Consider the following 24,562-nt stretch of genomic DNA (forward strand, 5'->3'; position numbering starts at 1 on the left):
AATCAAAAAGTAGTTGTTAGTAACAAGGATCACAGCACATCTTTTCAACTGTGGTTTGCCGACAATATTATTAAAGAATAAAGTTCCTTCGAACATCTCCTAAACTTGATCAACATTCAATAAAAAGTTCATCTTGTCGATGACAAGGATCACTTCTCAGCATCAGCATCTAATTAATGTGATACACTGGTTTTAACTTGCGACATTAAAATATATATTCTCAAACGTGGTTCACGAAAAGTTCATCTTTGTTTATTTAAATAGTATTGCTTTAGTTATTGTTCCTGACCACAATCTAATTTAGTGATTCACATTACCCTAAATAGAAGGAAGCATAATATAACAAAGATATGTCTGAATCCAGTGAAACCATCTCACCATCAGCTACAGGTAACTGAGATTGTGTATATGTATTATTTTATTAATGATATCACATTATCAAAATGCTCAAGTGGGTTAGTTACACTAACTTTTGGTCTAGTGAGTAGTATCATACCCTTATGGTTAGTTACGCACCAATTATATATATAGCTGAGTGAAAAACATTATTTATATATAATTTGTTCACTAAATGATGTAACAGATTGCAATAGGTTGGGTATCCAAGTAGAAGAAGCTGAGCATGCACAATTTCGAGATCTTTTTTCTTTGGGGCCAAAGGACAGTAAGTCTTGTTTTGTGTACCCATTTTTTGTTCTTCTATGATGTTATACTCTTTTACTATTTTCCGAACATATTTGATTAGACAACATAGCTTATGCAAATAAAATTAACAAGTCTAATGGATTTTTTACTTGACAAAAATTTAAAGATACCATTCAAATATGAACTGTTCAGGAGCCTATATACGCAAGGCAGTGACCTCAGGGAATTGGATTGAGGCTTCATCTTATGATCCAACTTATTGGGTACATACTCCCTTGACCATGAATGGGGACATACCTCTTCACATTGCTGTGAGCATGCAACACAGCAGTTTTGTTGAAAAGTTGGTGCAACTTATGAGCATGCAAGACATGGAAATTGTCAATGCAGATGGGAACACTGCCTTTTCTATGGCTGTCATTTCAGGAAACATGGAAATCACTACAATTCTACTTAACAAGAACCCGGGATTGGTTCGAATTCGAGGCCAAAAGGATCACATGTTGCCAATTCAATTGGCATGTAAAGCAAGTCACCCTCATATCGTTGAATTTTTATGTGCAAGAATTTCAATGGATACTCTACCCTCTCATCAAGACATTGTTTTGCTGTTTTTCTTGGCACTGAACGGAAACATTTACAGTAAGTTCAACATAATATCTGAATCTTAATTTATATACATTTCAAAAAGAACATTTGTTTATGTTGAAACTTACTTAATGGCCATACATCACAGCTGTGGCATTGAAATTGTTAGAGACATACAGGGAACTTACTACTACTACAAACGAGAAGGGACTAACTGCATTAGAAGTGTTAGCTCAAACATGTTAGTTCTCTCTATTTATACCTTTCTATACTTCATGGGTATTTTTTATTTCTTCTCCCCTTACTTGTATTCTTTGTAATTTGAAGAGTTATTCTTTATAATTTGTAATTAATTACATTGATTATGTTGTTAGCTATTGATCAGAAGGATAGCCCTGCTGGTTACCAAGAAATTCTGAATTTGCTGTTTAAGTTTATGGAAGAAGACTTTTCAAACTCTGAAGGAACTTCAAAAGCAATGTTTGATGCAGCAAAATCAGGAAACATATTAATTTTAAAGCTTATTTTGGAGTACAATCCAAATTTGTTGACAAAAATTAACGGTGATGGACAAAGCTTGCTTCACGTTGCAATTTTATATCGACAAGCAGCTATATATCGAATAATAAGAAGCAATGGTGCATACAAAGTTGCTAATATGCTACAAGTTGACAAAGAAGGAAACAATGTTCTTCACATGGCTGCCAAATTGGTACCTCGAGTCAAATTTGGATCATTGATAAATCAAGCTTCTATTCTTAGTGAAGAGCTCTGGTTTGAGGTGCACCCGCATTCCTTATTAAAGTTTAGACTTTTAGAGTGTAAATTAGGCTTGACAATCTATACTCTTTCATGTTTTCGAATAGGAAGTGGAGACGAGAGTTCCAGCATCATTGAAGACCATGCAAAACGGAGAAGGAGAAACGCCACAAGAATTATTCCATAAAGAACACCACACATTATGTGAAAGAGCTATATCTGAACTGAATGGAATGGCAAGTAATTTTCTGATTGTGGCAACTCTTATGACAACTTTAGGAATAACAGCAGGTCTCAGTGTTCCTGCTGCCATTGAGATTGAAGAAGGGAGTATTCATAAGAGGATATGGTACCATACTTTTCTGCTATCAATTTCTATTGGAATATGCTTGTCCAATGTTGGAATAGTTTTCTTCATTTCAGCCATACTACGTTCAATATGGAAGCAAAAAAGTGGTTACATAAGCTCAAGGCTAACAAGGATTACAATTGGGCATGTGCTGCTTTGTTTCGCTTTGGGAATAATGAGTACATTTTCCTGTGTATCTGCTGCTCTTTTATTCTATGGTTCATCCCCAAAATGGATAATCTATTTTGTTGCTGCACTTGCTGTTCTTCCAGTGATCTTATCTTATGTAATTTATAGTTTTAGTTGGCCTCTCTTAGGGCACTTAGTACTTGCATTTTGTGAGATACCTGCACTCAGGTTACTCTCAGTATTTGGGATTAAGTGGTCTCCTTTCTACGATGGTTTGTGGTTCATATAAAACTTAGGAGTGACTTAGCTTGATGTCATAAAGATTGATTTACTTTCTTGTTTGAGTGGAACAAATAAGGTGATGAGTTTGGAAAACTCCAATTTAAATTTGTGATGATCAAACATTATTAATACAATTAATTACAAAATTATTAATTTGATCTTTATGATTATGTTTACTAATTAATGATTTTGTTATACAGAATTTGATGCTGGCCGAATAGCAAGCTCAATAAGAATAAAAAAAATTCAGCATTGGTTATCAAAATGTTAAAAGATGTGACTGAATTGTTACTTTACTTGTTGGGTCAAATTTTAACTATTACCATTAGCCCAAAACAATTTTTGGTTTGAAACCAACTTGCTTGATCCGAAACCAAAGAGAGATGGAAGAAAGCTTTGCATGCTTAGTTCGGTCACTCACTTCCTCTCAATTTGATGGATTCCAAATTTAATTCAATTAACATTAAATGCATTGGAACCATGAGAGAGAAATGGCAATTGATTTGATTGCTGCCTTAATGATACACGCTACCTAAAGCAAAGGGAAGTAAATTAATTCATTTTAATTGATCAAATCCATTGAATGCTTTCCTTTTACTCTCTCTTCTCTCTCATCCATCTTCTTCATTCGGTCACTTCACAGAGAAAGCATGGAAGCTTTTGCAAGCTATCAGAGTAATGAAGAAGAAGCTAGAAGCAAGCTAAAGACCATTGTAATGATGACAAGAAAAAGAAAAAGAAAACAAAAAGTATGTTATGGCTGAGATTTTCATCACAAATGGTAAGATTTGGTGAAGAGATCTCATGCTCTCCATACCAAAAATGAAAGAAGATCTCGGTCAGAGGAAAAAGATCCTTAAGGGATGGCTTGTCTCAGCTTTTGATCAACCACCACAGGAGGTAGCTACAGTAGCTATGTGATGGAGGATGCAAAAGTTTGAGCAGAAGAAGCTGTCATCATCAAGAACTCATCAAGGGCTAGGGATCGTTCTTGGAGTGCAAGTCAAGATGGATGGTTCGGATTGGTGAAGCTTGGTGTAAAGGGAAGACACAGAGGTAATTGCATGTTGGGTTTTACATTCAGTTTCCTCTCCTCTCTCTCTGGCCGAACCGCTTTGCATGAAGAAGAAGAAGTTGGCTCGGTTCAAGAACTTCAATCTTGGAGGCTTCCCCTTCTATAAATAAGGGAGAACAACCAATACTTGAAGTAAGGAAAAGAGTAAGCACATAGTTCGTATAGCTACCCAAGCTAACAGAAGTTCTTCTCCTTCAATGTTTTCTATTTTGTAATTTTCTATTTAATTTTGTCTGTCTTGAGTCTCATGAAAAAAGACAAACAGTGAGGTTTGTATGAAAAAGTCATAGAGTGGAAAAAGGCAGAGAGTGCAAAATTAAAAGAAAAAAGTCATAGATGTCCTTAGAGTTTCTTTGTACATCTGTGTTGTGTTTCATGATTCTGTGGGAATCTCCTTGCAAGTTGGGTTAGCACTTAGTAGTTAAAAGCTTGGCAGTGACCAAGTCAAGTTCAGGATTGGGGTTTAGATTCTGGACTTGTCCCGGATAGGAAAGTAGTTCCTAGGGAGAATTGGTGTATGTAATCATGAAGATTATAATGAAATTTCATCATTGTTGTGATGGAGACTGGATGTAGACTACATTGCACTTGGCAGCTGAACCAGGATATATCGTGGTGTGATTCTCTCTCTTTCTTCTACTCCATTTCTGTTTCTGCTGCATAGGAGATAAAATCGAAAAATATCTCGTCCCGGGTTATGAGATAAAAAGAAAAAGTCTCGTGACTGGGTACGAGACAAAAATAAAAAAGTCTCCAGAAGTTGTTTCAAGGACCAGCAAGTTTTAATAAGCGAAAAAGGGGCTAAGATTCAACCCCCCTCTCTTTGCCACTGAAAACCATCAATTGGTATCAGAGCTTGGTCTCAAAGAGATCAAGCTTTGCAGCTTAGAGAAAAGATCCAGATGGCAGGAAATAGTGGCTCAAATCTGGTGTCCTACAACCTGACAGAAGGACAGTCAAGCAACAGACCTCCTCTTTTCAATGGGAAAAACTATACCTATTGGAAGGAGAGAATGAAGATCTTTGTGCAAGCAGTGGACTATAGACTCTGGAAGATTATCCTGGAGGGTCCTCAATTTCCAACCACCACAAGTGCCGAAGGAGTAGTTTCTCTTAAACCCAAAGCAAGCTGGACCGAAGAAGATAGAAAGAAGGTGGAGCTCAATGCCAAGGCTGTCAACTTGCTCAACTGTGCTATCAGCTTCGAAGAATACCGACGGGTATCACGATGCACAACGGCAAAGAAAATCTGGGACAAACTTCAAATCACTCATGAAGGAACCACCATAGTAAAGAAGACCAGGATAGACATGCTGAACAGAGAATATGAAATGTTCTCAATGAAGGAAGGAGAATCAATAGATGAAATGTTCAAAAGATTCAACACTATCATTGTTGGCTTGGATGCTATGGAAATTACGTATCCTGATTCTGTGCTTGTGAGGAGAGTTCTAAGATGTCTTACTAAAGAGTGGAAAACAAAAGCTTTAATCATATCTGAGAGTAGTGGTCTAGATTCCATGACATATGATAACTTGAGAGGAAACTTATTTGCTTTTGAAAATACTTATTTGAAAAAAGATTCAAAAAAGAAAGGAATTGCTTTTACATCTGTTACTAACCGCCTGGATGATGAATCCAGTGATAATTCCTCTGAAAATGAATTTGTGTTGTTTGTCAAAAAATTCAGAAAAATGGTGAAGCTCAAGGAGAGAAGCAAGGGAAGCAGCTCTAGGAAACAAAGAAAAGATTTCAGCAAGGTGATATGTTACAACTGCAAAGAAACTAGGCATTTTAAATCGGATTGTCCTAAGTTGAAGAAAGAAGAGAAGCCAAAGAAGGGAAAGAAGAAAGGTCTGATGGCTTCTTGGGAGGACTTGGAAAATGATTCAGAAGATGATGAAGAATCAGAAACTAAGTCTCAACCTTGTCTTATGGCAGACCACGTTGAACAGGTAGTCATTCATAACCCTGATAGTGAAGCTCTTCATCTTATGATAGACCACTTTTCTGAAAAAATTAGATGTTTCTTGCTTGATAACCAAGATCTTGAACAACAAATCACAATTCTTAAAGCAGAAAATAGTTTTCTCAAAGATAAATTAAGGGAGGTTGAAGCTGCTGCTGAACTTGTTGAAGAAAACAAGCAGCTGAAAGCCCAGCTTAAAAGTTGTGTAAGTGATCATTGTATTGTTGCATATGTGGACTGTTTTAAAAGAAATGAAGAGTTGCTTAAAGAGGTTAATAAGCTTAAAGAAGACTTAGCCAAGCTCACTCAAAGTTCTGAAAATCTAAATCAAATCTTGGCTAGTCAAAAACCTCTTTATGATAAAGCTGGCTTGGGTTTCCTCAAATCTGTTGAGAAACATTCTTTTGAAAATATTACTTCATCTTCTAATGATACAAGGTTTCAAAACCCAGCAAGCTTTAACAAAACAGCAACTCCAAGATTTTGTAGACTATGTAACCGAAATGGCCACTTTCCCATTCAATGTTTTTTTGGTGAAAGAATGATTGGTGACAAAGTTTGCAAAATTATTTTTTACTATAATGGATTGGGACAGAGGAGATGGTTTAACGTGAAAGGATCTAAGAAGATTTGGATACCTAAGGTCACTTGAGCTCATTTTGTAGGTATGCCTAGCATCCAAGCGAAAGGACCATATGTGGTACATGGATAGTGGATGCTCTAGGCATATGACCGAAAATGCAACCTTCTTCATAAAGGTTGATGAGTATGATGGAGGGTTTGTCACTTTCGGTGATAATGGTAAAGGAAAAATAGTGGCCGTTGGAAAAGTTGGTAAAAGTTTTTATTCTTTTATAAATGATGTTCTTCTTGTTGATGGTTTGAAACACAATTTACTAAGTGTAAGCCAATTATGTGATTTTGGATATGAAGTTATTTTTAGAAAATTGGTGTGCTTAGTTATTTGTGAAAAATCTGGGGATATTTTATTTGAAGCTAAGAGATGTAATAATGTGTATGGATTGACTCTTGAAGATTTAAAAGATCAAAATGTAACATGCTTTACCTCTCTTGAATCTGAAAAATGGCTATAGCATAAGAAATTGGTTCATGTAAGCATGTACCAAATTTCTAAACTTGTTAAGAAAAATTTGGTAAGAGGAATTCCAAATATTAAATTTGATAAGGATATTACTTGTGATGCTTGTCAATTAGGCAAACAAGTAAAAACCTCTTTTAAACCGAAAGATGGAATTTCTACCAAGAGGCCATTAGAGATGTTACACATTGATCTTTTTGGTCCAACAAGAACTCAAAGTTTAGGAGGTAAACACTATTGTTTAGTGGTGGTGGATGATTACTCTAGATTCGATTGGGTACTTTTCCTTGCTCATAAAAATGATGCTTTCCATGCTTTCTCAACCCTTTGCAAAAGAATTCAAAATGAAAAAGATTTAAAGGTTGCCTATTTGAGAAGTGATCACGGAAAAGAATTTAAAAACCAAGACTTTGAAAAATTCTGTGATGATTTTGGAATTGCTCATAACTTTTCATGCCCTAGAACCCCTCAACAAAATGAGGTTGTTGAAAGAATGAATAGAAGCCTTCAAGAAATGACTAGGGCTATGCTATGTGAAAATGAGATTCCAAAATTTCTATGGGCTGAAGCTGTAAATACAGCTTGTTACATTTTGAATAGGACCATTATTAGAAAAGAGTTAAAGAAAACTCCTTATGAGCTATGGAAAGGAACCCCTCTTAATCTTAAGTATTTCCATGTTTTTGGATGCAAATGCTTTGTACTTAACAATAAAGAAAACCTTGGTAAATTTGATCTAAAATCATATGAAGGGATGTTTGTTGGATACTCCACCACTAGCAAGGCCTATAGAATTTACCTCAAAGATCATAGGACCATAGAGGAATCCATACATGTTTCTTTTTGTGATTCTAATTCAATTCCCAGTACTGTGATAGAAGATGATACAGATTGTGAAGATGCTGTCAACAAGGAAACCAGTGAAGAAAATCCAAAATCTGCCCAAAATGAAGAATCTGTCCATCCAATTTTGTCTCGTCAGGATGGAGGAGACATTTCTGTTTTGTCTCTTGAGCCAGCAAGAGAATCTAGAACAGATCAATCCACTGAATATCATCAACGCTCAACATCACTCCGAAAGCCAAGAGAATGGAAGTCCATAAGGGGCTATCCTCATGACTTTATCATTGGTGATCCCTCTCAAGGAGTAACAACAAGATCCTCCACCAAAAAGCAATCCGAATCAAGCAATTTTGCCTTCTTGTCACAAATGGAGCTCAACAATGTAAAGCAAGCTCTTGAAGATCCTTCTTGGGTCAAAATCATGCAAGAAGAGCTAGCTCAATTCGACAAGAATGAGGTTTGGACATTAGTACCTCATCCGGATGGTAAGAAGGTAACGGGTACTAAGTGGGTTTTCAAAAATAAACTTGGTGAGGATGAAAAAGTTGTTCGTAACAAGGCTAGATTAGTGGTCTAAGGTTACGATCAAGAAGAGTGTATAGATTTTGATGAGTCTCTTGCTCCAGTAGCAAGAATGAAAGCAATTAGGTTGCTTCTTGCCTATGCTGCCTATAAAGGTTTTAAAATGTTTCAAATGGATGTCAAATGTGCTTTCCTTAATGGCTTTATTGATAGAGAAGTGTTTGTGGTACAACCCCCAAACTTTGAAGATAAAGAATTTCCAAACCATATTTTCAAACTCTCAAAAGCTCTTTATGGCCTTAGACAAGCTCCAAGAGCTTGGTATGAAAGGCTTAGTGCCTTCTTGTTGGAAAATCAATTTCAAAGGGGTACCACCGACACTACTTTATTTATTAAAGCATCTAATGATGATATTCTCCTAGTTCAAGTTTATGTGGATGATATTGTATTTGGGTCGGCCAATGAGTCCTTGTGTGAAGAGTTTGGAAAACTCATGACTAGTGAGTTTGAAATGAGTTTGAAATGAGTTTAATGGGAGAGCTAACATTCTTTCTTGGCCTCCAAATTAAACAAACTCCTAGTGGCACTTTTATTCACCAAGGAAAGTATGCCAAAGAATTAATCAAGAAATTTGGTCTAGAAAATTCCAAACCAATGGGTACTCCATTGCATCCAAACACTAAATTTGAAAAGGATGATAATGGTAAAGATGTGGATAAAACAAAGTATAGAGGAATGATAGGCTCACTCATGTATCTTACTTCCTCTAGACCGGTTATTGTTCAAAGTGTGGGTGTATGTTCAAGATTTCAATCTCACCCAAAAGAATCCCATCTTTCGGCTGTTAAACGCATCATTAGATACATTAAGGGAACTAGTGATTATGCCTTACGGTATCCAAAATTTGATGATTTTTGTGCAGTAGGGTTTTGTGATGCAGATTGTGCAGGAGATAGGGTGGATAGAAGGAGCACATCAGGCATGTGTTGCTTCCTTGGAAGCTCATTCAACATGTGGTCAAGCAAAAAATAAGCCACCGTAGCTCTATCCACAGCCGAAGCTGAATATATTTCTGCATCTGCATGTTGTTCACAATTAATTTGGTTGAAAACTCAATTGGAAGATTACAAATTAAAAATCAATAGTATATCCTTGTTCTGTGACAATATGAGTGCTATAAACATTTCTAAAAATCCTGTTCTTCACTCAAGAACAAAGCACATTGAAATTAAATATCATTTTATTAGAGAACATGTGCAAAAGGGAACTATTGATATTCAATTTGTAAAAGCTGAGGATCAACTTGCAGACATTTTTACTAAACCCTTGTGTGAAGACAGATTCTGCACTTTGAGAAATAGTTTGGGAATGATAGAATTAAGTTTTGTTGAAAATTTGTGAATTTTTTTTATTATGTTTGATTTTGTCTCGTAGGAAAGCAGGAGACAAATTTCAGGATGGGTTGAACGGGCCATGATACAAGGGGAGACTGCGCTGACATTAATTATCTTGGGCCCACCAAATCTTTTTTTTATCTTACCTTGATCCATTTTTGAGTTCCTCATTTTTTTTTATAATACTTTTGGGAAGTTATCATTTTAAATCTTGTAGGAAGAAGTGATTGTCAAATCAAATCTTTATCCTTCCCTCATCCCTTGATTCTAAGAGCTAACATTTCAGTTTAGTTTTAAACCCTTCCTTAGTTAATAACCGCGCTCAATAATGGGTATTAACTCCCTCAATTCTCTCTCCACTCAACATTAAATGCTTCCCTAACCTCCCTCCTCTCACTACACTCTTTGGCCTCTCTTCACCTTTCCCTCTTCACTTCTCCATTTTTTTTATATCATGAAAAAGAAAACTGCTCCAAGGAAAAGTGAAGGAATTCTTCTTTCCAAAAAATCTTCAAACCCTCAAACCCATACTCATATACACATTCATTCTACATCCTCTTTATCTCCTACCTCTCATTCTACTGAAACCATGCGCAGAAAGGTCATTGCTCAGAAGACTTCATCAAGAAAAAAGAAGGAACCCGTGGTTGAAGAGGAAGATGAGTCTCATACGTCCTTACCTCAGTCCCCACCAAAGAAAGCTACCCCTGGCTGCAGTTCTCACAAGGCAAAAAGTTACGTGTTACGAGATACTAGGGAGCCCTCGAATCTGGAATCCCTGGATTTCAAGAACAAGTACAACAAAAGCCATTCTCATTTTGATCCAGGAAGGTTTAATTCTTGTGCTTCCTCTGAGTTCCACAAAGAAGTGTTGAAGAAACGTCATCTATGTCCTTCATACTTGGTGAACCTGGATTCTCTGGCTGGCAAAGGGATCAACTTTACCACCCTTTTTGAAAATATGAAGTGGTCTCCTTTGTTCAAAATTCAGAAACCAGTATACCCTGTCCTGGTTCGTGAATTTTATGCAAACATGAGGCTGATTGATGGTGCGATTCCCTCCTGTGTGAAGAAGGTTTATTTGACTCTGAGCAGAGAGACAATAAGCGCTGCCCTGGGGTACGTTGATGAAGGACCAGCAACCTACATGTCAGAAAAATGGGACTCACAAGTGGGAGTCACTCTCCAGATTGCATTGAATCAAACATGCAAGAATTACTCTGCTTTGGATGGTACGGTTCTCACTCATAAAGCTCTTGGACTTGAGAGAGCACTTCTTCACCGAATCATCACTCACAACTTGACTCCACAGAGTGGCTCACACAATAGAGTAACAATTTCTGATACCTTTGTACTTTTTGCTATTGTTACTTCCTCTCCCATTTTCTTTGCATACCTCATGGTTAGACATATGTGGGATTGTGTTAGAAGCACCAAAAAGGCTAACCTTTCCTATGGCATATTTCTCACCTGTATTTTTGAGCACTTCAATGTTGATCTAACTAATGAAGAGGTTGAGAACAAAGTTTCATCAATTATGGGAGGAGGAGTTTCAGGTACAATGAAAGGAACCAAAGGGAAACGATCAATGCCTTCTGACAGTGATCTTGAGAGTCGCCCAGCTGAGCCGTCTAAGGTGGCAGAATCGATCAAGGAAGTCCTCACTGAGTTTTTCAACATTTCCAATCTGATGGTGCAATCATACAAGGCCGCTCGTAAGCTTGCATTCGAAAATGAAAAGGTTTGGAAAAAATGCCAAGAAAGAGTGGGTCTAATGCTTCAGAATTTTGAAGAAGAATTTGGGGCTGCCGATGATGATGATGCAGATGGCTCTGAGTACAATTTATCTGATGATTGATCACTATGTTTCTTGTTGATTTCTGGCTCTGTTTGGCTTATTTTGATACTTTATAGGCTGTTTGAATACTTTAGACCTGTGACATTTTGTTAAACTCTTGGTTATTTTTGTGCTGTTTATATTTTGGATATTTTGCATTCCATTGTCCTTTTTGCAGGTTTCCTTTGATGACAAAAGGGAGAGAAAAGCTGAAAAATTGAAATTGAAAAGTTAAAAGAAACGGGGGTTGAAATCTCTTGTGATTTATGATCACCCCTGTGCACAAACTGATGATATGTTTTGATCACTGGATTTAGAATTTAGATGTTTTTGATCATGATATGCTTTGTTGATACCTTTTGATGTTGGTAACTTACGTTCTGATTTGTTGAAATAACTGTTGAAACCTAGTTATTTTTTATGGTCTGCTGTGTTGATGCCTCATGCTCTGTTTTGTTGAAATATTTGTAGCATTTGAGATTTAGCTGTGACTTGATAATCCCTTTAAGCTTTGATATGTTGATATATTCCTTATACTTTGATATGATTATGCTTGATTAAAAAAATATTTTCCTTGCTATAAACTGATAATTAATTTGCTCTGAAATGGTGGCTGAAAAATGTTGTTTAATCAAATGTTTTGGCAAGCATTTTTTTGGAATTATCAAAGGTATTTCTGTTTTGATTTTATGTACTCTGTACTCAAAACATTTTTTGATTGTGATTGAGTAGAAAATCTTATGCATGATAACAAATGATTTTTGTCTATCACTTCAACTCTGCTCATAAATCAAGCCATTCAACATCTCAAGATTACATATGTTGAATAACATAGTTGCCTTAGGCTTGATAACATTTGTTACAGGTGAAGCTTCCCTTGGTAAAATAGCATACATTAAGGGGGAGCCATGTAACAATTGGAAAGAGAAGGAATCCAAATATTCAAAGGGAGTACTCTAATCTTTGATTTCTTTCCATTTCAATTTTTAATAATGTTTGTCATCAAGGGAGGAGATTGATGAGTTTGAAAAACTCCAATTTAAATTTGTGATGATCAAACATTATTAATACAATTAATTACAAAATTATTAATTTGATCTTCATGATTATGTTTATTAATTAATAATTTTGTTATGCAGAATTTGATGCTGGGCCGAATAGCAAGCCCAATAAGAATAAAAAAAATTTAGCATTGGTTATCAAAATGTTAAAAGATATGGCTGAATTGTTACTTTACTTGTTGAGCCAAATTTTAACTATTACCATTAGCCCAAAACAATTTTTGGTTTGAAACCAACTTGCTTGATCCGAAACTAAAGAGAGATGGAAGAAAGCTTTGCATGCTTAGTTCGGTCACTCACTTCCTCTCAATTTGATGGATTCCAAATTTAATTCAATTAACATTAAATGCATTGGAACCATGAGAGAGAAATGGCAATTGATTTGATTGCTGCCTTAATGATACACGCTACCTAAAGCAAAGGGAAGTAAATTAATTCATTTTAATTGATCAAATCCATTGAATGCTTTCCTTTTACTCTCTCTTCTCTCTCATCCCTCTTCTTCATTCGGTCACTTCACAGAGAAAGCATGGAAGCTTTTGCAAGCTATCAGACTAATGAAGAAGAAGCTAGAAGCAAGTTAAAGACCATTGTAATGATGGCAAGAAAAAGAAAAAGAAAACAAAAAGTATGTTGTGGCTGAGATTTTCATCACAAATGGTAAGATTTGGTGAAGAGATCTCATGCTCTCCATACCAAAAATGGAAGAAGATGATCTCGGTCAGAGGAAGAAGATCCTTAAGGGATGGCTTGTCTCAACTTTTGATCAACCACCACAGGAGGTAGTTACAGTAGCTACGTGATGGAGGATGCAGAAGTTTGAGCAGAAGAAGCTGTCATCATCAAGAACTCATCAAGGGCTAGGGATCGTTCTTGGAGTGCAAGTCAAGATGGATGGCTCGGATTGGTGAAGCTTGGTGTAAAGGGAAGACACAGAGGTAATTGCATGTTGGGTTTTACATTCAGTTTCCTCTCCTCTCTCTCTGGCCGAACCAGTTTGCATGAAGAAGAAGAAGTTGGCTCGGTTCAAGAACTTCAATCTTGGAGGCTTCCCCTTCTATAAATAAGGGAGAACAGCCAAGACTTGAAGTAAGAAAAAGAGTGAGCACAGAGTTCCTATAGCTACCCAAGCTAACAGAAGTTCTTCTTCTTCAATGTTTTCTATTTTGTAATTTTCTGTTTAATTTTGTTTGTCTTGAGTCTCATGGAAAAAGGCAAACAGTGAGGTTTGTATGAAAAAGTCATAGGGTGGAAAAAGGCGGAGAGTACAAAATTAAAAGAAAAAAGCCATAGATGTCCTTAGAGTTCCTTTGTACATCTGTGTTGTGTTTCATGATTCTGTGGGAATCCCCTTACAAGTTGGGTTAGCACTTAGCAGTTGAAAGTTTGGCAGTGACCAAGTCAAGTTCAGGATTGGGGTTTAGATTTTGAACTTGTCTCGGATAGGAAGAGTAGTTCCTAGTGAGAATTGGTGTATGTAATCATGAAGATTATAGTGAAATTTCATCATTGTTGTGATGAAGACTGGATGTAAGCTGCATTACACTTGACAGCTGAACCAAGATATATCGTGGTGTGATTCTCTCTCTTTCTTCTACTCCATTTCTGTTTCTACTGCGTAGGAGATAAAATCGAAAAATATCTTGTCCTGGGTTACGAGATAAAAAGAAAAAGTCTCGTGGTTGGGTACGAGACAAAAATAAAAAAGTCTCCAGAAGTTGTTTCAAGGACCAGCAAGTTTTAATAAGCGAAAAAAAAGGGCTAAGATTCAATCTCCCTTCTCTTAGCCACTGAAAACCATCATAAGGCTTTGTTTATGATGACCATACAAAATTCAAGGCTTTTGTGAAAAAAATGTAAGAAATTGAAGGCCAAGTTAACACTTGTTTGCCGTTTTGCAAGCATGTATCTTTTCCTCAATTGAGTGATTCTCTCATAAAGTATGAATATAGATAAACAATAATGGTAGGTATGGAATTTTATGACCTCTCTTAGCATTCTTTAATATCTTTTTAGTGGCATAAGATGTTATATTATGTTAAATAATTGCTTTTTAGGTTCCAAAATTTAAAAAAGATTAGAGTATAACAACTTGGCTTGGAGAAGCAGAAAGAACAAACTTCCAACATATTATACTTATTTAAGAGACCAATTAAATAATTTGGAAATGCCAAACTTCATCTTAAGGGAGTGAACTTTCCTAAAAAATTCCAACACTAGAATATTTGCCATGGTTGTTCACAGTAGATCATCATCTACTTATAAATGCTATACTCCCGGACCACCAAATTTAGTATTCACAATTTATAGAAGAAAGTGTAAAATCAGTGACTCCCCACCAAATACCACAAGAGTGATATGGCACAATCAGGTGCATTTACCTCCTCAACTACACTTGACATGCTAGACCCTCATGGTAAGTTTAATTATCTAATCATAATTTGTTTAAAATATAATGATACTAAGTTCTTAAGAAAATGTTATATATGTTCAGGTGCATATAAAAGGCATGTATGCATGGCAGCCACATTAGGGGATTGGGGAAAGGCATCATCATATGATGAAACTCAACCAAACTGGATATCTACTACTTTAACTAAGGATGGAGACACAGCTCTTCATATTGCAGTAAGCATGGAACATATTGGTTTTGTTGAGAAGTTAGTGGAACGTATGAGCATGCAAGATTTGCAAATTATGGATGCAGATGGGAACACTGCTTTCTGTATGGCTGCCATTTCAGGAAATGTTAAACTTGCAACCATTTTACTTGGAAAAAATTCAGGCTTGCTTTGGCTTAGAGGCCACAAAGGCATGCTACCAATTCAATTGGCATTTTCAGCAGGGCAGCCTCATATGGTGAATTTTTTATTTGAGAAAACTCGAAGTGATGATATGGACACTCATTTATCATACCAAAACATTGTTAACCTGTTTTTCTTGTCCCTTACCTACAACAATTTCAGTAAGCTACTACTACTATATATGCTTACAGTCAGTTGCATGTTATTTTTTATGCTCCTTTCTTTTCCTTAGCTCATGTTGAAAATTAAGTAATTCCAATGACTTGTGGATTCTCCTTAATTGTTTTGTCATGGACACACAGCTGTGGCATCAATGTTGTTGAAGAGATATCCAGAATTTGCTGGAGCAGAAAATGAAAAAGGGCTAACTGCATTTGAAGTACTTGCTCAGCAAAGTTAGTTCTCTAAACTTTCACTAATTAGTTCTCAGATAATAGTTGTGAATGTAAAATAAATTGATGAGACTCATTGTCAGCCTTTGACAAGGATGCACCTGATTATCAACATATTCTCAATTCACTGTTTAAACACATGGTCGAAGAAGATGATTTTCCAAATTCTGAAAGAATGCCAAAAGCAATGTTTGATGCTGCAAAATCAGGAAACCTCCTTATTTTGGAATTTATCTTAAAGCACAATCCAAAATTGTTAATGAAAAAAAATGGCGAGGGGAAAACCTTACTTCACCTTGCTATTTCATATCGACAAGTATCTGTGTACCAACTAATATTGAGCAAGGGTGCATACAAGAATGCTATTGTGCAAGAAGTTGACAAAGAAGGAAATAATGTTCTTCATTTAGCTGGGAAGTTGGAGGCTAAAGGAAGATTCGGATCAATAAATCATGTTCTAATTCTAAGTGAGGAGCTTTGGTTTAAGGTGCATTCAGATTATCATCATCTTTGACATTTGGTTAATTTACTTTATCCATTTCTTTCATCTAAATCCTTTCTATTTTTGAACTGTAGGAAGTAGAGAAGATAGTTCCACCAGGATTCAAAACAATGCAAAATAAAGAAAAAATGACTCCAAAAGAATTATTTCATGAGGAACATGCAGACTTAACTGATTCAGCAGTATCGGAACTGAATGAAATGGCAAATAATTTTCTAGTTGTAGCAACTCTAATTGTAAGCTTAGGGATAACGGCAGCTCTCACTATTCGTACTAACAACATTCAAGGAAAGACCCCTCTCTTTCAAGACAAGATATGGTACATTATATTTCTTTTATCGGTTGGATTTGGAGTAATCACCGGTGCACTTTCTATAGTCTTCCACACTTCAGCTATACTTCGTTCAACCTGGAAGCAAAGAGGTTATCCTGTCACCTCTCGGCTAATTAGGATTATATCAGGGGATTTTATGCTTTATATCTCTATGGGAGTCATGATTACCATTTCTTGTATGACTGGTGTTGTTTTGATCTACACCTTCTTCCCCAAATGGATCTTTTTACTTGCTGCTGTATTTTGTGTTAGTCCAGTGGTCTTGGTATTTGTTGTGTACGTGTATGTTTGGCCTCTCAAGTTGGTCCTACTACTATCATTGCTTGAGAGAGTAACAGGGGGAATGTTCTATAGATTTGGGATTAGGTGGACTGCGTTTGACCTCATCGGTTAGTGAGTCAGATGAGGCTTTGTGTAACCAGAATAAATAAGGTTTTTGTGTGAAAAATGTTATAAGATATTGAAAATAAAAGATATTAAAGCAGAAATTCTCACTTTTCTGGTTTCGCATATTTTCTTTTCCTCTATTGAGTTACCTTGGGTAGAGTTTGACTATAAAACACAACTAATCTTGAGGACATATAAGGCTTACAATTTGTTAGGGGCTACTATATAGAAGCCGAGTACTCGCGTCAATCTAGATGATCTCTGGCTTGTAATTAATATGGTAGGGTGGGAATCCATGTTAATGACAAGTTGAATTCAATACTCAATAGCACCAATTTTTAGATAAATATATCACTATTCTATGATTATCATCAACAGCAACAAAAGCTTGATTGCTCTTATCCTACCTGAAAGGAAAAGTCCTTATCGATAATCTCTTCATCCTGCACAACCAAGCTGTTCCCATTTGCCTATGACGAACACCACCTTAATCTCCATGGTAGATAAGAGATCTCTTCATACTGTATGCTCTTTCTGAAGCAGAACCATTTAGTCTTTAACCAACCCATCATTTGCTCATCATATATAAGAAAATTCATTCAGAGTAATAGACAATTAACCTATTGTTGGCATTTCTCCAACACCAAAGAAATTGATCCTCCACCCATGTTGGTGAACTTTAATTAATCATGAATCAAGTTGTAATGCATGGCTTGCAGTCCTTGATTAACATAACCAGTTTTTCACGGCTCTACCTTTGGCTACAAGGCAACCATTATTCTTCCTATCAATCCTCAAGGGACTTCCCATATTCACCATCATCTTCTTAACCAACACTTTTACAGGAGACTCTCCTCTGACATTGCTATGCTTTCCTAACCCACAAACCACAGTGATTTCTGCTGGAATCCCATAATTCGAGTCATTCAATCTCCGTTGCATCTCTTTCAACCAAAGCAGCATGATCAAATAGGATGAACCCAAATGACATCCATGCAAATCCAATTTAGCCTCTGATGAATCCCACACCATTACCTCCTCCAAAATCACACAAGAATCCAGTAACTCCTTAACTACCATAGCCTCCCCTCCTTCCAATCTAACATTCAACTCCTCAATTGACAGCGGCAACTCATTCAGCTCCGCCATCATTCTCGTGATCATTGGGCAAGAGTTTGATACAGAATTGTAGGTTCTGACTGAGAATGAGATGCCTGAGCTTCTCATCTTCTTAAGCCAGGAAACCATTTCCATGTGCTCACCATGAGTACCATAAGTTGAAAGAACCATATTGGCGCAAACAGTGTCAATCTCAAAGCCACTTCTCTTCATTTGATCCACAACTCTATGCAAATCATGGAACAACCCCAACCTCCCATAACCATACATAATGGACTTCAACTCAAAAGCTGAAGGGTCAATCCCTCCACCATTGCCTCTCAAATCCTCAACCAAATCCTCGGCTTCACGAGGCCTATCCATTGCACACAAACCACTAATCATATACTCAAAAGCCCTGCGTTTTATGTAAACAGAGGAAGAACTACGAAGAAGCTGGTTCAGGTAACAATAAGCAACATCAAAACCTTTCTGTGAGCCTCGCTTGGAGTGTGACTCAAGCAACTTACAGTAGAAAAGAGCAAGCTCTCTGTTTCGTGATTCGAGCTTGGAAGTGGCCTCAAAGACCAGAGCTTCAGCTTCCTCAGAACGACCCAGTTGATCAAGAAGCGCTGCAAGGTCCGCAACAATGGCAGGGTTCCAAGTGAACCAGGAAGCTTGGGCGATACATGAATAAAGCTGCGAAATTTAGGGAAATTAGAAAAGGTGGAAAGAAGAAAAGGGTTTAGGGTTTACGGCACTTACAGGGAGGGCGAGAGAAGAGAGGTGGGGGAAGGAGGAGGAAGGAGATAGAAGATGAGAGAGAGTGGATAGAGCAACCGATTTGGGAGAACCATTAACGAATCGTCGAATGAATGTGTGGGTTCCGGAATCGGAATTTGCTGCCAGCTTTGTGAGGAAGCGTTCGCCTTGTTTGGTTAGCGTACACCTACACCTCTGCATCATCACTGTCATGGTAACGGTAACTGGTAGTGACAGTGACGGAGACGGTGGTGGTTGGTTCCATCTCCACTGGAGTTGAACACTCACACTCCCCATTCACAGAGTGACACTGAGATTAGAAGACAGAGGTTAAAAAAATGTTTTTTTTTTTTTTTTAAGTAAAAAAGTTGGTAGAGTGAAGAAAATAACTGATTAACGATCACGGTCCACGGGCTTTTCTTATGGCTTTATGGGCCATGGGGCATTTCACTTTCACATTTGGGGGTTAGGGTACCGAAAAGACAAGACTTTTCGGGAATCTCATGACACAATCCAATGATTAATTAAGCAATTTATTTATGTGGTCATTCCTTCATCATCTTCTTCACTTGTAAGCTCTCACTTTTCATTCTCTCTCTGCTGCTTACTGCTTCGCGTGTGCTTCTCTTCTCTGACACCAAGGTAATATCATCATTATCATCATCGTCATGGGTTTATTTTAGTGGAAAAATCGTTCCTTAACCCTTAAACTGGAATCTTGTCTCTTGCTTTGCGGTTGCAGTGGGCACGAACGATGAACAAGAGGCCCAGAACCACCATCGACAAGCCTCTCCTCGATCTCTGCCATCGAGAGCTTGGTCAGATTTCCAACCGCAATTTCGCTCACCGTCTTGCCGCTTCCGAGGTTCAATCCCTAAAAGTTTCCCTTTTTTTTCGTGTCATGATTCGCACTGAATTTTGATCATTGAAATCATTCAATTGTGCTCCTTGTACTTTGGATCAGAGCCTTTATTTATGGTTTAATCAAATTTTGGCATGTGTTAGGACCTTGTGCTTCGGCTTGATGTGTTGAGGAAGCTGGAAAAGCATAGAGGGTGTGTCAACACAGTTTGCTTCAATGCAGATGGTGACATCTTGGTGTCTGGTTCTGATGACCGCAGGGTCATTCTTTGGGACTGGGAATCTGGCCATATTAAGCTCTCTTTTCATTCTGGTCACACTAACAATGTTTTCCAGGCTAGGATCATGCCCCATTCCGATGATCGAAGCATTGTCACCTGCGCTGCTGATGGACAGGTATTCTAGTCTATCATTCTTGATTCCATTATTTCATTTGAGCGTGTTCAGATAAAGGAAGTTCTGTGTTTGTGTTTGTATTTATATGTATCACATCAAAGCCTTGGGTTGGTTCTAATTATGCTATCCTTAGTAGTCTCAAGGAATGGTAAATGTCACACTAGGATGGGATTAAGGGAATGTGTTTACCAAAGTTGTTCATCTCTACCTTTAGGGCTTGAAAAGAAAATGTTTTGTGCTTTGAATATGTTTGAAATTTCAATACTCTTAGGTCGTTGGCTAAGAGGCAGTTGGTTCCTTATGCAAACTCTTAATTTCAGGTGAGACATGCTCAAATTCTTGAACGTGGCAGAGTGGAAAATAAGTTGCTGGCCAAGCATCAAGGACGGGCTCATAAGATGGCTATTGAGCCTGGTAGCCCTCATATATTTTACACCTGTGGTGAAGATGGATTAGTACAGCATGTGAGTCATTGACATGTTTGCTAATTTTACTTTGATTTTTGTTTATCCGTTATTCATTGCTCCCTAACCATTGTTACAGTTTGATCTGAGAACTGGCACCGCAACAGAACTCTTTACGTGCCAGCCAATTAAGGACAGATGGGATTACATTCCAGTCATCCATCTTAATGCAATTGCAATTGATCCAAGGAATCCAAATCTGTTTGCAGTTGCTGGGTCTGACGAGTATACTCGACTTTATGATATTCGCAAATATAAGTGGGATGGATCCTCCGATTTTGGCCAGCCAGTAAATTTCTTCTGCCCTCCACACTTGATTGGTGATCAACGAGGAGTTGGAATAACAGGCTTGGCATTTTCTGAACAGAGAGAGCTACTAGTATCATACAATGATGAGTATATTTATCTTTTTACACAAGATATGGGCCTGGGGCCTAACCCTGATCTCGGTTCCCCTGTATCTATGAACAGTGATTCAAGTGAAATGGGAGGTAGTCTTGGCTCTGCAGCCTCACTGTCAAACATTTCTGGCTCTGCTGATGAGAAAATCACTCCGCAAGTTTTTAAGGGACACAGGAATTCTGAGACAGTGAAGGGTGTTAACTTTTTTGGGCCTAAGTGTGAGTATGTGGTAAGCGGGTCAGATTGTGGTCGGATTTTCATTTGGAGAAAGAAAGATGGGCAGCTTATTCGTGTCATGGAAGCGGATAAGAATGTTGTGAACTGCATTGAGTCTCATCCTCATACAATGGTTCTTGCAAGCAGCGGAATTGAGTATGACATCAAGATGTGGACTCCAAAGGCACACGAGAAAGCTACTTTGCCCAAAAACATTGAGCAGGTATGAACTCTGTCTTCTTGAGCTACTTACTGCAACTCAAAACTTATCATTGTTTGGCACTGTGGGCAATGCATTTTATGTGCAGGAAGCTCTGAATTTGTTTATAAATCTCTGATAGGAACAATTTATATGAAAACTTTTCCTTTTTTCAAGTTAAGATAAGAACCTTAATAAATAATGTGAAGTTTTATCAAAACTCTTCTCTTCCTTCTTTCTACCTTCTGTCCCGGGTTGTCTCCGAGTCTCATTCAGTTCAAAATCCTAGAAGTGTGATTTCATAGGTGCCATATATTTGAAAATCATGTCTTCACCAATTGCTATTTAATAATGGACCCTTTATGAAACTATCAAAATTAATTGGTTAACTATGTAGACCTGGACAAAGTCTTACTTTACGATTCTTACCCGTCCTACCCACTATCTAGTTCGGTGCTTGTTAGAGCAGCAATTGTGTACACAGCAACAGAATTGTTCAGCTCTCAATCACCATGTCATTTGACAAATCATCTGGAAAATGATCCGAGTTAGTTCTACTTTAGCCAGTTGAATGGTTCACATTCTGGTGATTTAGCAAGCTGTGGTGCATCGATCTAAGGCAACATCAATCTAGTTTTGCTAGGCTTGAACATTCTGCCTCAAAGGGAGGTGGGTGGGTGCCTCTCCGCCCTGCCCCTGGATCTTTTCATTAGGAATTCAAAGCATAATGAATATATTTTACTTAAACGGATGATTTTGTGGAAGTGACATAATACTTCCTTATATTTATCTGCCCAAATTTAATTTCTGGATTAGTTTAAAAGACTTGGATTTAAAAATAAAAGTCTAGCATGCTTGCAAAGTTTTGCAGAGTGGATTAATTGTAAAATTAGTTTTAATACATTGATTTTGCTCAAATTTAGGAAGCTCCTACACTAATGCGATTTTAACACCAATTTGGCATATTGTTAAATTAATAAATCATGAGAAGGATTGGCTTTTTATGTTCATGAACTGATTGAGCAGCAGAGGAACTAATTTCTCTGCTGTTACTTCTTTGAAGAAGGTTCTCTTGTTTGATCCAATTCATTGGTTTATTGATGATACTACCGATGACGACGATGAGGAGGATGATGACAGCGATGTTGATGAGGATGAGGACGATGATATGTTTGACGACGATGATATGTTTGATGATGACAATGATCTTTATGACGAGGATGATGATGATGGTTCTGATGATGACGGTGGCAATAGTGACGAATGTGTTGATGATGCAAATGTTGACACCGGTGATTTTAGTGATGATTGTGATGACGATGACAATGACAATATGGGTGGTGGTGTTGATGATAATAATGATGACAATCGCAATGATGATAATTTTGATGGTGGTTGTAATGCTGGAAATTTATGATAATTTTGTGTGTCCAACAGAAACCCAAGGCTAGGGGCTGGATGTACCGGATAGCTTCTCCTGAAGAACTGATGTTGCAACTGTTTTCACTTCCAAGAAGGAGGGTTAGGACAAACAACAATGGAGAAAATTCCGCTGCGGATCGAGAACTTCTGGAGTTGATCTTGACATTCAACGCTAATAGCGACAGTTCTAATGATGACGACGACGACGATGGCGGAGACACAGTGAGTCAAGAGGACTTGTTCAGTTGAGTTTGCAGAGTCACAATATGTTTATATAACAATGGTAGCAATTGTACATATTATATAACATAGGATTTACAATTATCTTGTTGAGTTGGAACCTTACCTCTACTATGTCTAAACATTATTATTACTCTCTATACAATTGATCTTAAAATCTTTGTGGTCATTGTTTCTCTTTTAAAAGTTTGCTTCTGTTCATTCTGCACACAGGTTAAGTTATTTGACCTATATTAATTCTTTGATCTCAGTTATCCACAGAAAACTGAACTGAGAAAATGTCTAATAATGTATGCATTGAATAGTAAAATTAAAATCTATTGAATTTCAGGGAATAGATATCGACTCATATTTTAATGTCACATTTTTATTTTACAAATAAAAAAAATTACGTGTGAAGTGATATTATCTGAAAGAAGATCATTGTTTTTGAGTTTCGCCAATTTATAATTTGATAATTTTGCTTGCAATTAATAAAAGAATAAATATTAGAATTAATCTTTTAACAAATTTTTGATATAGACTCATTTTAGCTTTATATGCGGGCGTTCAATCAAATAACACCACTTAAATAAAAATAATTACTTTTTATATTAATTGTGTGAATAATTATTCAAAAAAATTGTAAAATATTTTATATTATTAGTATCAAAATTAAACGAGATAATACTTAATTTGGTCCTTAAATTTGCAGGTGAGGTAAAAGTTTCAATTGTTTTTATTTAATTTCCAAACTACTTTGCTAATGTGACTCATGTTAATCCTAGGATAATTTTCAATATACAGATGTGAACTGATATAGATAGGTCGTTTTTGTTTTGGCATTCAAATAGCCCAAAAACAACATTGTGAATGGTGTTGAAACTTTTTCTCCTAAAGCAAGTGATCCAACGTTGTTTTTGAACTATTTGAGCACCATAATCAAAATGGCATGAGTCACATTTATAAAATTTGGAGACTAAATAAAAAAGGTTTAATTACTCTACAGGTCCCTATAGTTTCACTGAATTTTCAATTAGATTCCTATACTTTTTTTCTTTTCAATTGGGTCTTGCACCTTAATTTTTTTTCAATTAAGTCCCTGTTAACGTTTAACGTTCAAAAAAACGTTAGTGAGTTGTGAAATGACTTATTTACCCCTTTCTTCTCCCTATAAACACTCTATGTGTCTGAGTTATCTGAGGTTTCTCTTCTTCTCCGTTTTCTATTTTCAGTTTTCATCTTCCCCAAATTTATGGCTCAAAGTTAAGGAACCTTATTCATTCTCTCTTCGGAAAGCTGTGTTTCCAGGAGCTCCAACCCGAAGGAAAGAAGACACCTGTGTTTCTGTGGAGAGGCAATAACCGTCCGCCGTTCCTCAGCCGTTTCTTGTAACAACCCTAATTTTCGAGTATGCGAGATCTTTTCCGAAGGCACGGATTTTGCCAGAAGATCAGTAAAGGGAACACCTCTTCTATATCAACAAGTATCTCAATCCTCATTATCATTATGTCATCCTTAAGCTAGAACCTCCTCTGAGGCAAGCTCGATA

At 37.0% G+C, this 24,562-nt stretch overlaps 4 protein-coding genes across 6 annotated transcripts; 3 read left to right on the forward strand and 1 right to left on the reverse strand.

Annotated features, from left to right (window-relative positions):
• The first annotated feature begins 259 nt into the window (after positions 1–259).
• Positions 260–14,453, forward strand: LOC107616892 (uncharacterized). The gene is made up of 7 exons (XM_088499662.1): positions 260–390; positions 584–664; positions 838–1,287; positions 1,382–1,474; positions 1,608–2,014; positions 2,100–2,828; positions 14,360–14,453. Exons 1-6 carry the CDS (start codon positions 351–353, stop codon positions 2,757–2,759), a joined length of 1,731 nt encoding a protein of 576 aa, XP_088355788.1. The 5' UTR covers positions 260–350; the 3' UTR covers positions 2,760–2,828; positions 14,360–14,453.
• Positions 14,454–14,784: 331 nt separating this feature from the next.
• On the forward strand, positions 14,785–16,978 carry LOC107617639 (uncharacterized). Its single transcript, XM_016319452.3, has 5 exons — positions 14,785–14,968; positions 15,047–15,517; positions 15,659–15,751; positions 15,832–16,235; positions 16,325–16,978. The coding sequence occupies exons 1-5, from the start codon at positions 14,911–14,913 to the stop codon at positions 16,976–16,978; spliced, it is 1,680 nt and encodes a 559-aa protein (XP_016174938.2). The 5' UTR covers positions 14,785–14,910.
• A 262-nt stretch (positions 16,979–17,240) lies between these two features.
• LOC107617640 (pentatricopeptide (PPR) repeat-containing protein) lies at positions 17,241–19,228 on the reverse strand. Its single transcript, XM_016319453.3, has 2 exons — positions 18,835–19,228; positions 17,241–18,768 (listed from the first exon to the last, which is right to left on the reverse strand). The coding sequence occupies exons 1-2, from the start codon at positions 19,126–19,128 to the stop codon at positions 17,698–17,700; spliced, it is 1,365 nt and encodes a 454-aa protein (XP_016174939.1). The 5' UTR covers positions 19,129–19,228; the 3' UTR covers positions 17,241–17,697.
• LOC107617638 (Transducin/WD40 repeat-like superfamily protein) lies at positions 19,127–23,200 on the forward strand. 3 transcript variants are annotated; one of them, XM_016319447.3, is made up of 6 exons: positions 19,127–19,473; positions 19,574–19,696; positions 19,837–20,088; positions 20,409–20,552; positions 20,632–21,393; positions 22,433–23,200. In XM_016319447.3, the coding sequence occupies exons 2-6, from the start codon at positions 19,586–19,588 to the stop codon at positions 22,784–22,786; spliced, it is 1,623 nt and encodes a 540-aa protein (XP_016174933.1). In that variant the 5' UTR covers positions 19,127–19,473; positions 19,574–19,585; the 3' UTR covers positions 22,787–23,200. The 3 variants fall into 3 exon arrangements, with proteins under 3 accessions (XP_016174933.1, XP_016174934.1, XP_016174936.1); XM_016319448.3 differs by having other exon boundaries at positions 22,436–23,200; XM_016319450.3 differs by having other exon boundaries at positions 22,807–23,200.
• The last annotated feature ends 1,362 nt before the right edge of the window (positions 23,201–24,562 follow it).

Source organism: Arachis ipaensis, chromosome B9 (genome assembly GCF_059453495.1).
Source record: "Arachis ipaensis isolate K30076 ecotype BB chromosome B9, ASM5945349v1, whole genome shotgun sequence".
NCBI classification, from domain to species: Eukaryota; Viridiplantae; Streptophyta; class Magnoliopsida; order Fabales; family Fabaceae; genus Arachis; species Arachis ipaensis.

Excerpts from the sequence above, each read along its gene's own strand:
- LOC107617639 (XM_016319452.3), top strand. The coding sequence starts at position 14,911 with ATGGCACAATCAGGTGCATTTACCTCCTCAACTACACTTGACATGCTA. Across the intron at positions 15,752-15,831 it reads TGAAGTACTTGCTCAGCAAA|CCTTTGACAAGGATGCACCT; the intron begins GTTAGTTCTCTA and ends ACTCATTGTCAG. Across the intron at positions 16,236-16,324 it reads GTGAGGAGCTTTGGTTTAAG|GAAGTAGAGAAGATAGTTCC; the intron begins GTGCATTCAGAT and ends TTTGAACTGTAG.
- LOC107617640 (XM_016319453.3), bottom strand. The coding sequence starts at position 19,128 with ATGGGGAGTGTGAGTGTTCAACTCCAGTGGAGATGGAACCAACCACCA. Across the intron at positions 18,769-18,834 it reads TCTCTTCTCTCGCCCTCCCT|CTTTATTCATGTATCGCCCA; the intron begins GTAAGTGCCGTA and ends TAAATTTCGCAG.
- LOC107616892 (XM_088499662.1), top strand. The coding sequence starts at position 351 with ATGTCTGAATCCAGTGAAACCATCTCACCATCAGCTACAG. Across the intron at positions 665-837 it reads TTCTTTGGGGCCAAAGGACA|GAGCCTATATACGCAAGGCA; the intron begins GTAAGTCTTGTT and ends TGAACTGTTCAG. Across the intron at positions 2,015-2,099 it reads GTGAAGAGCTCTGGTTTGAG|GAAGTGGAGACGAGAGTTCC; the intron begins GTGCACCCGCAT and ends GTTTTCGAATAG.
- LOC107617638 (XM_016319447.3), top strand. The coding sequence starts at position 19,586 with ATGAACAAGAGGCCCAGAACCACCATCGACAAGCCTCTCCTCGATCTC. Across the intron at positions 20,553-20,631 it reads AAGATGGATTAGTACAGCAT|TTTGATCTGAGAACTGGCAC; the intron begins GTGAGTCATTGA and ends CCATTGTTACAG. Across the intron at positions 21,394-22,432 it reads TGCCCAAAAACATTGAGCAG|AAGGTTCTCTTGTTTGATCC; the intron begins GTATGAACTCTG and ends ACTTCTTTGAAG.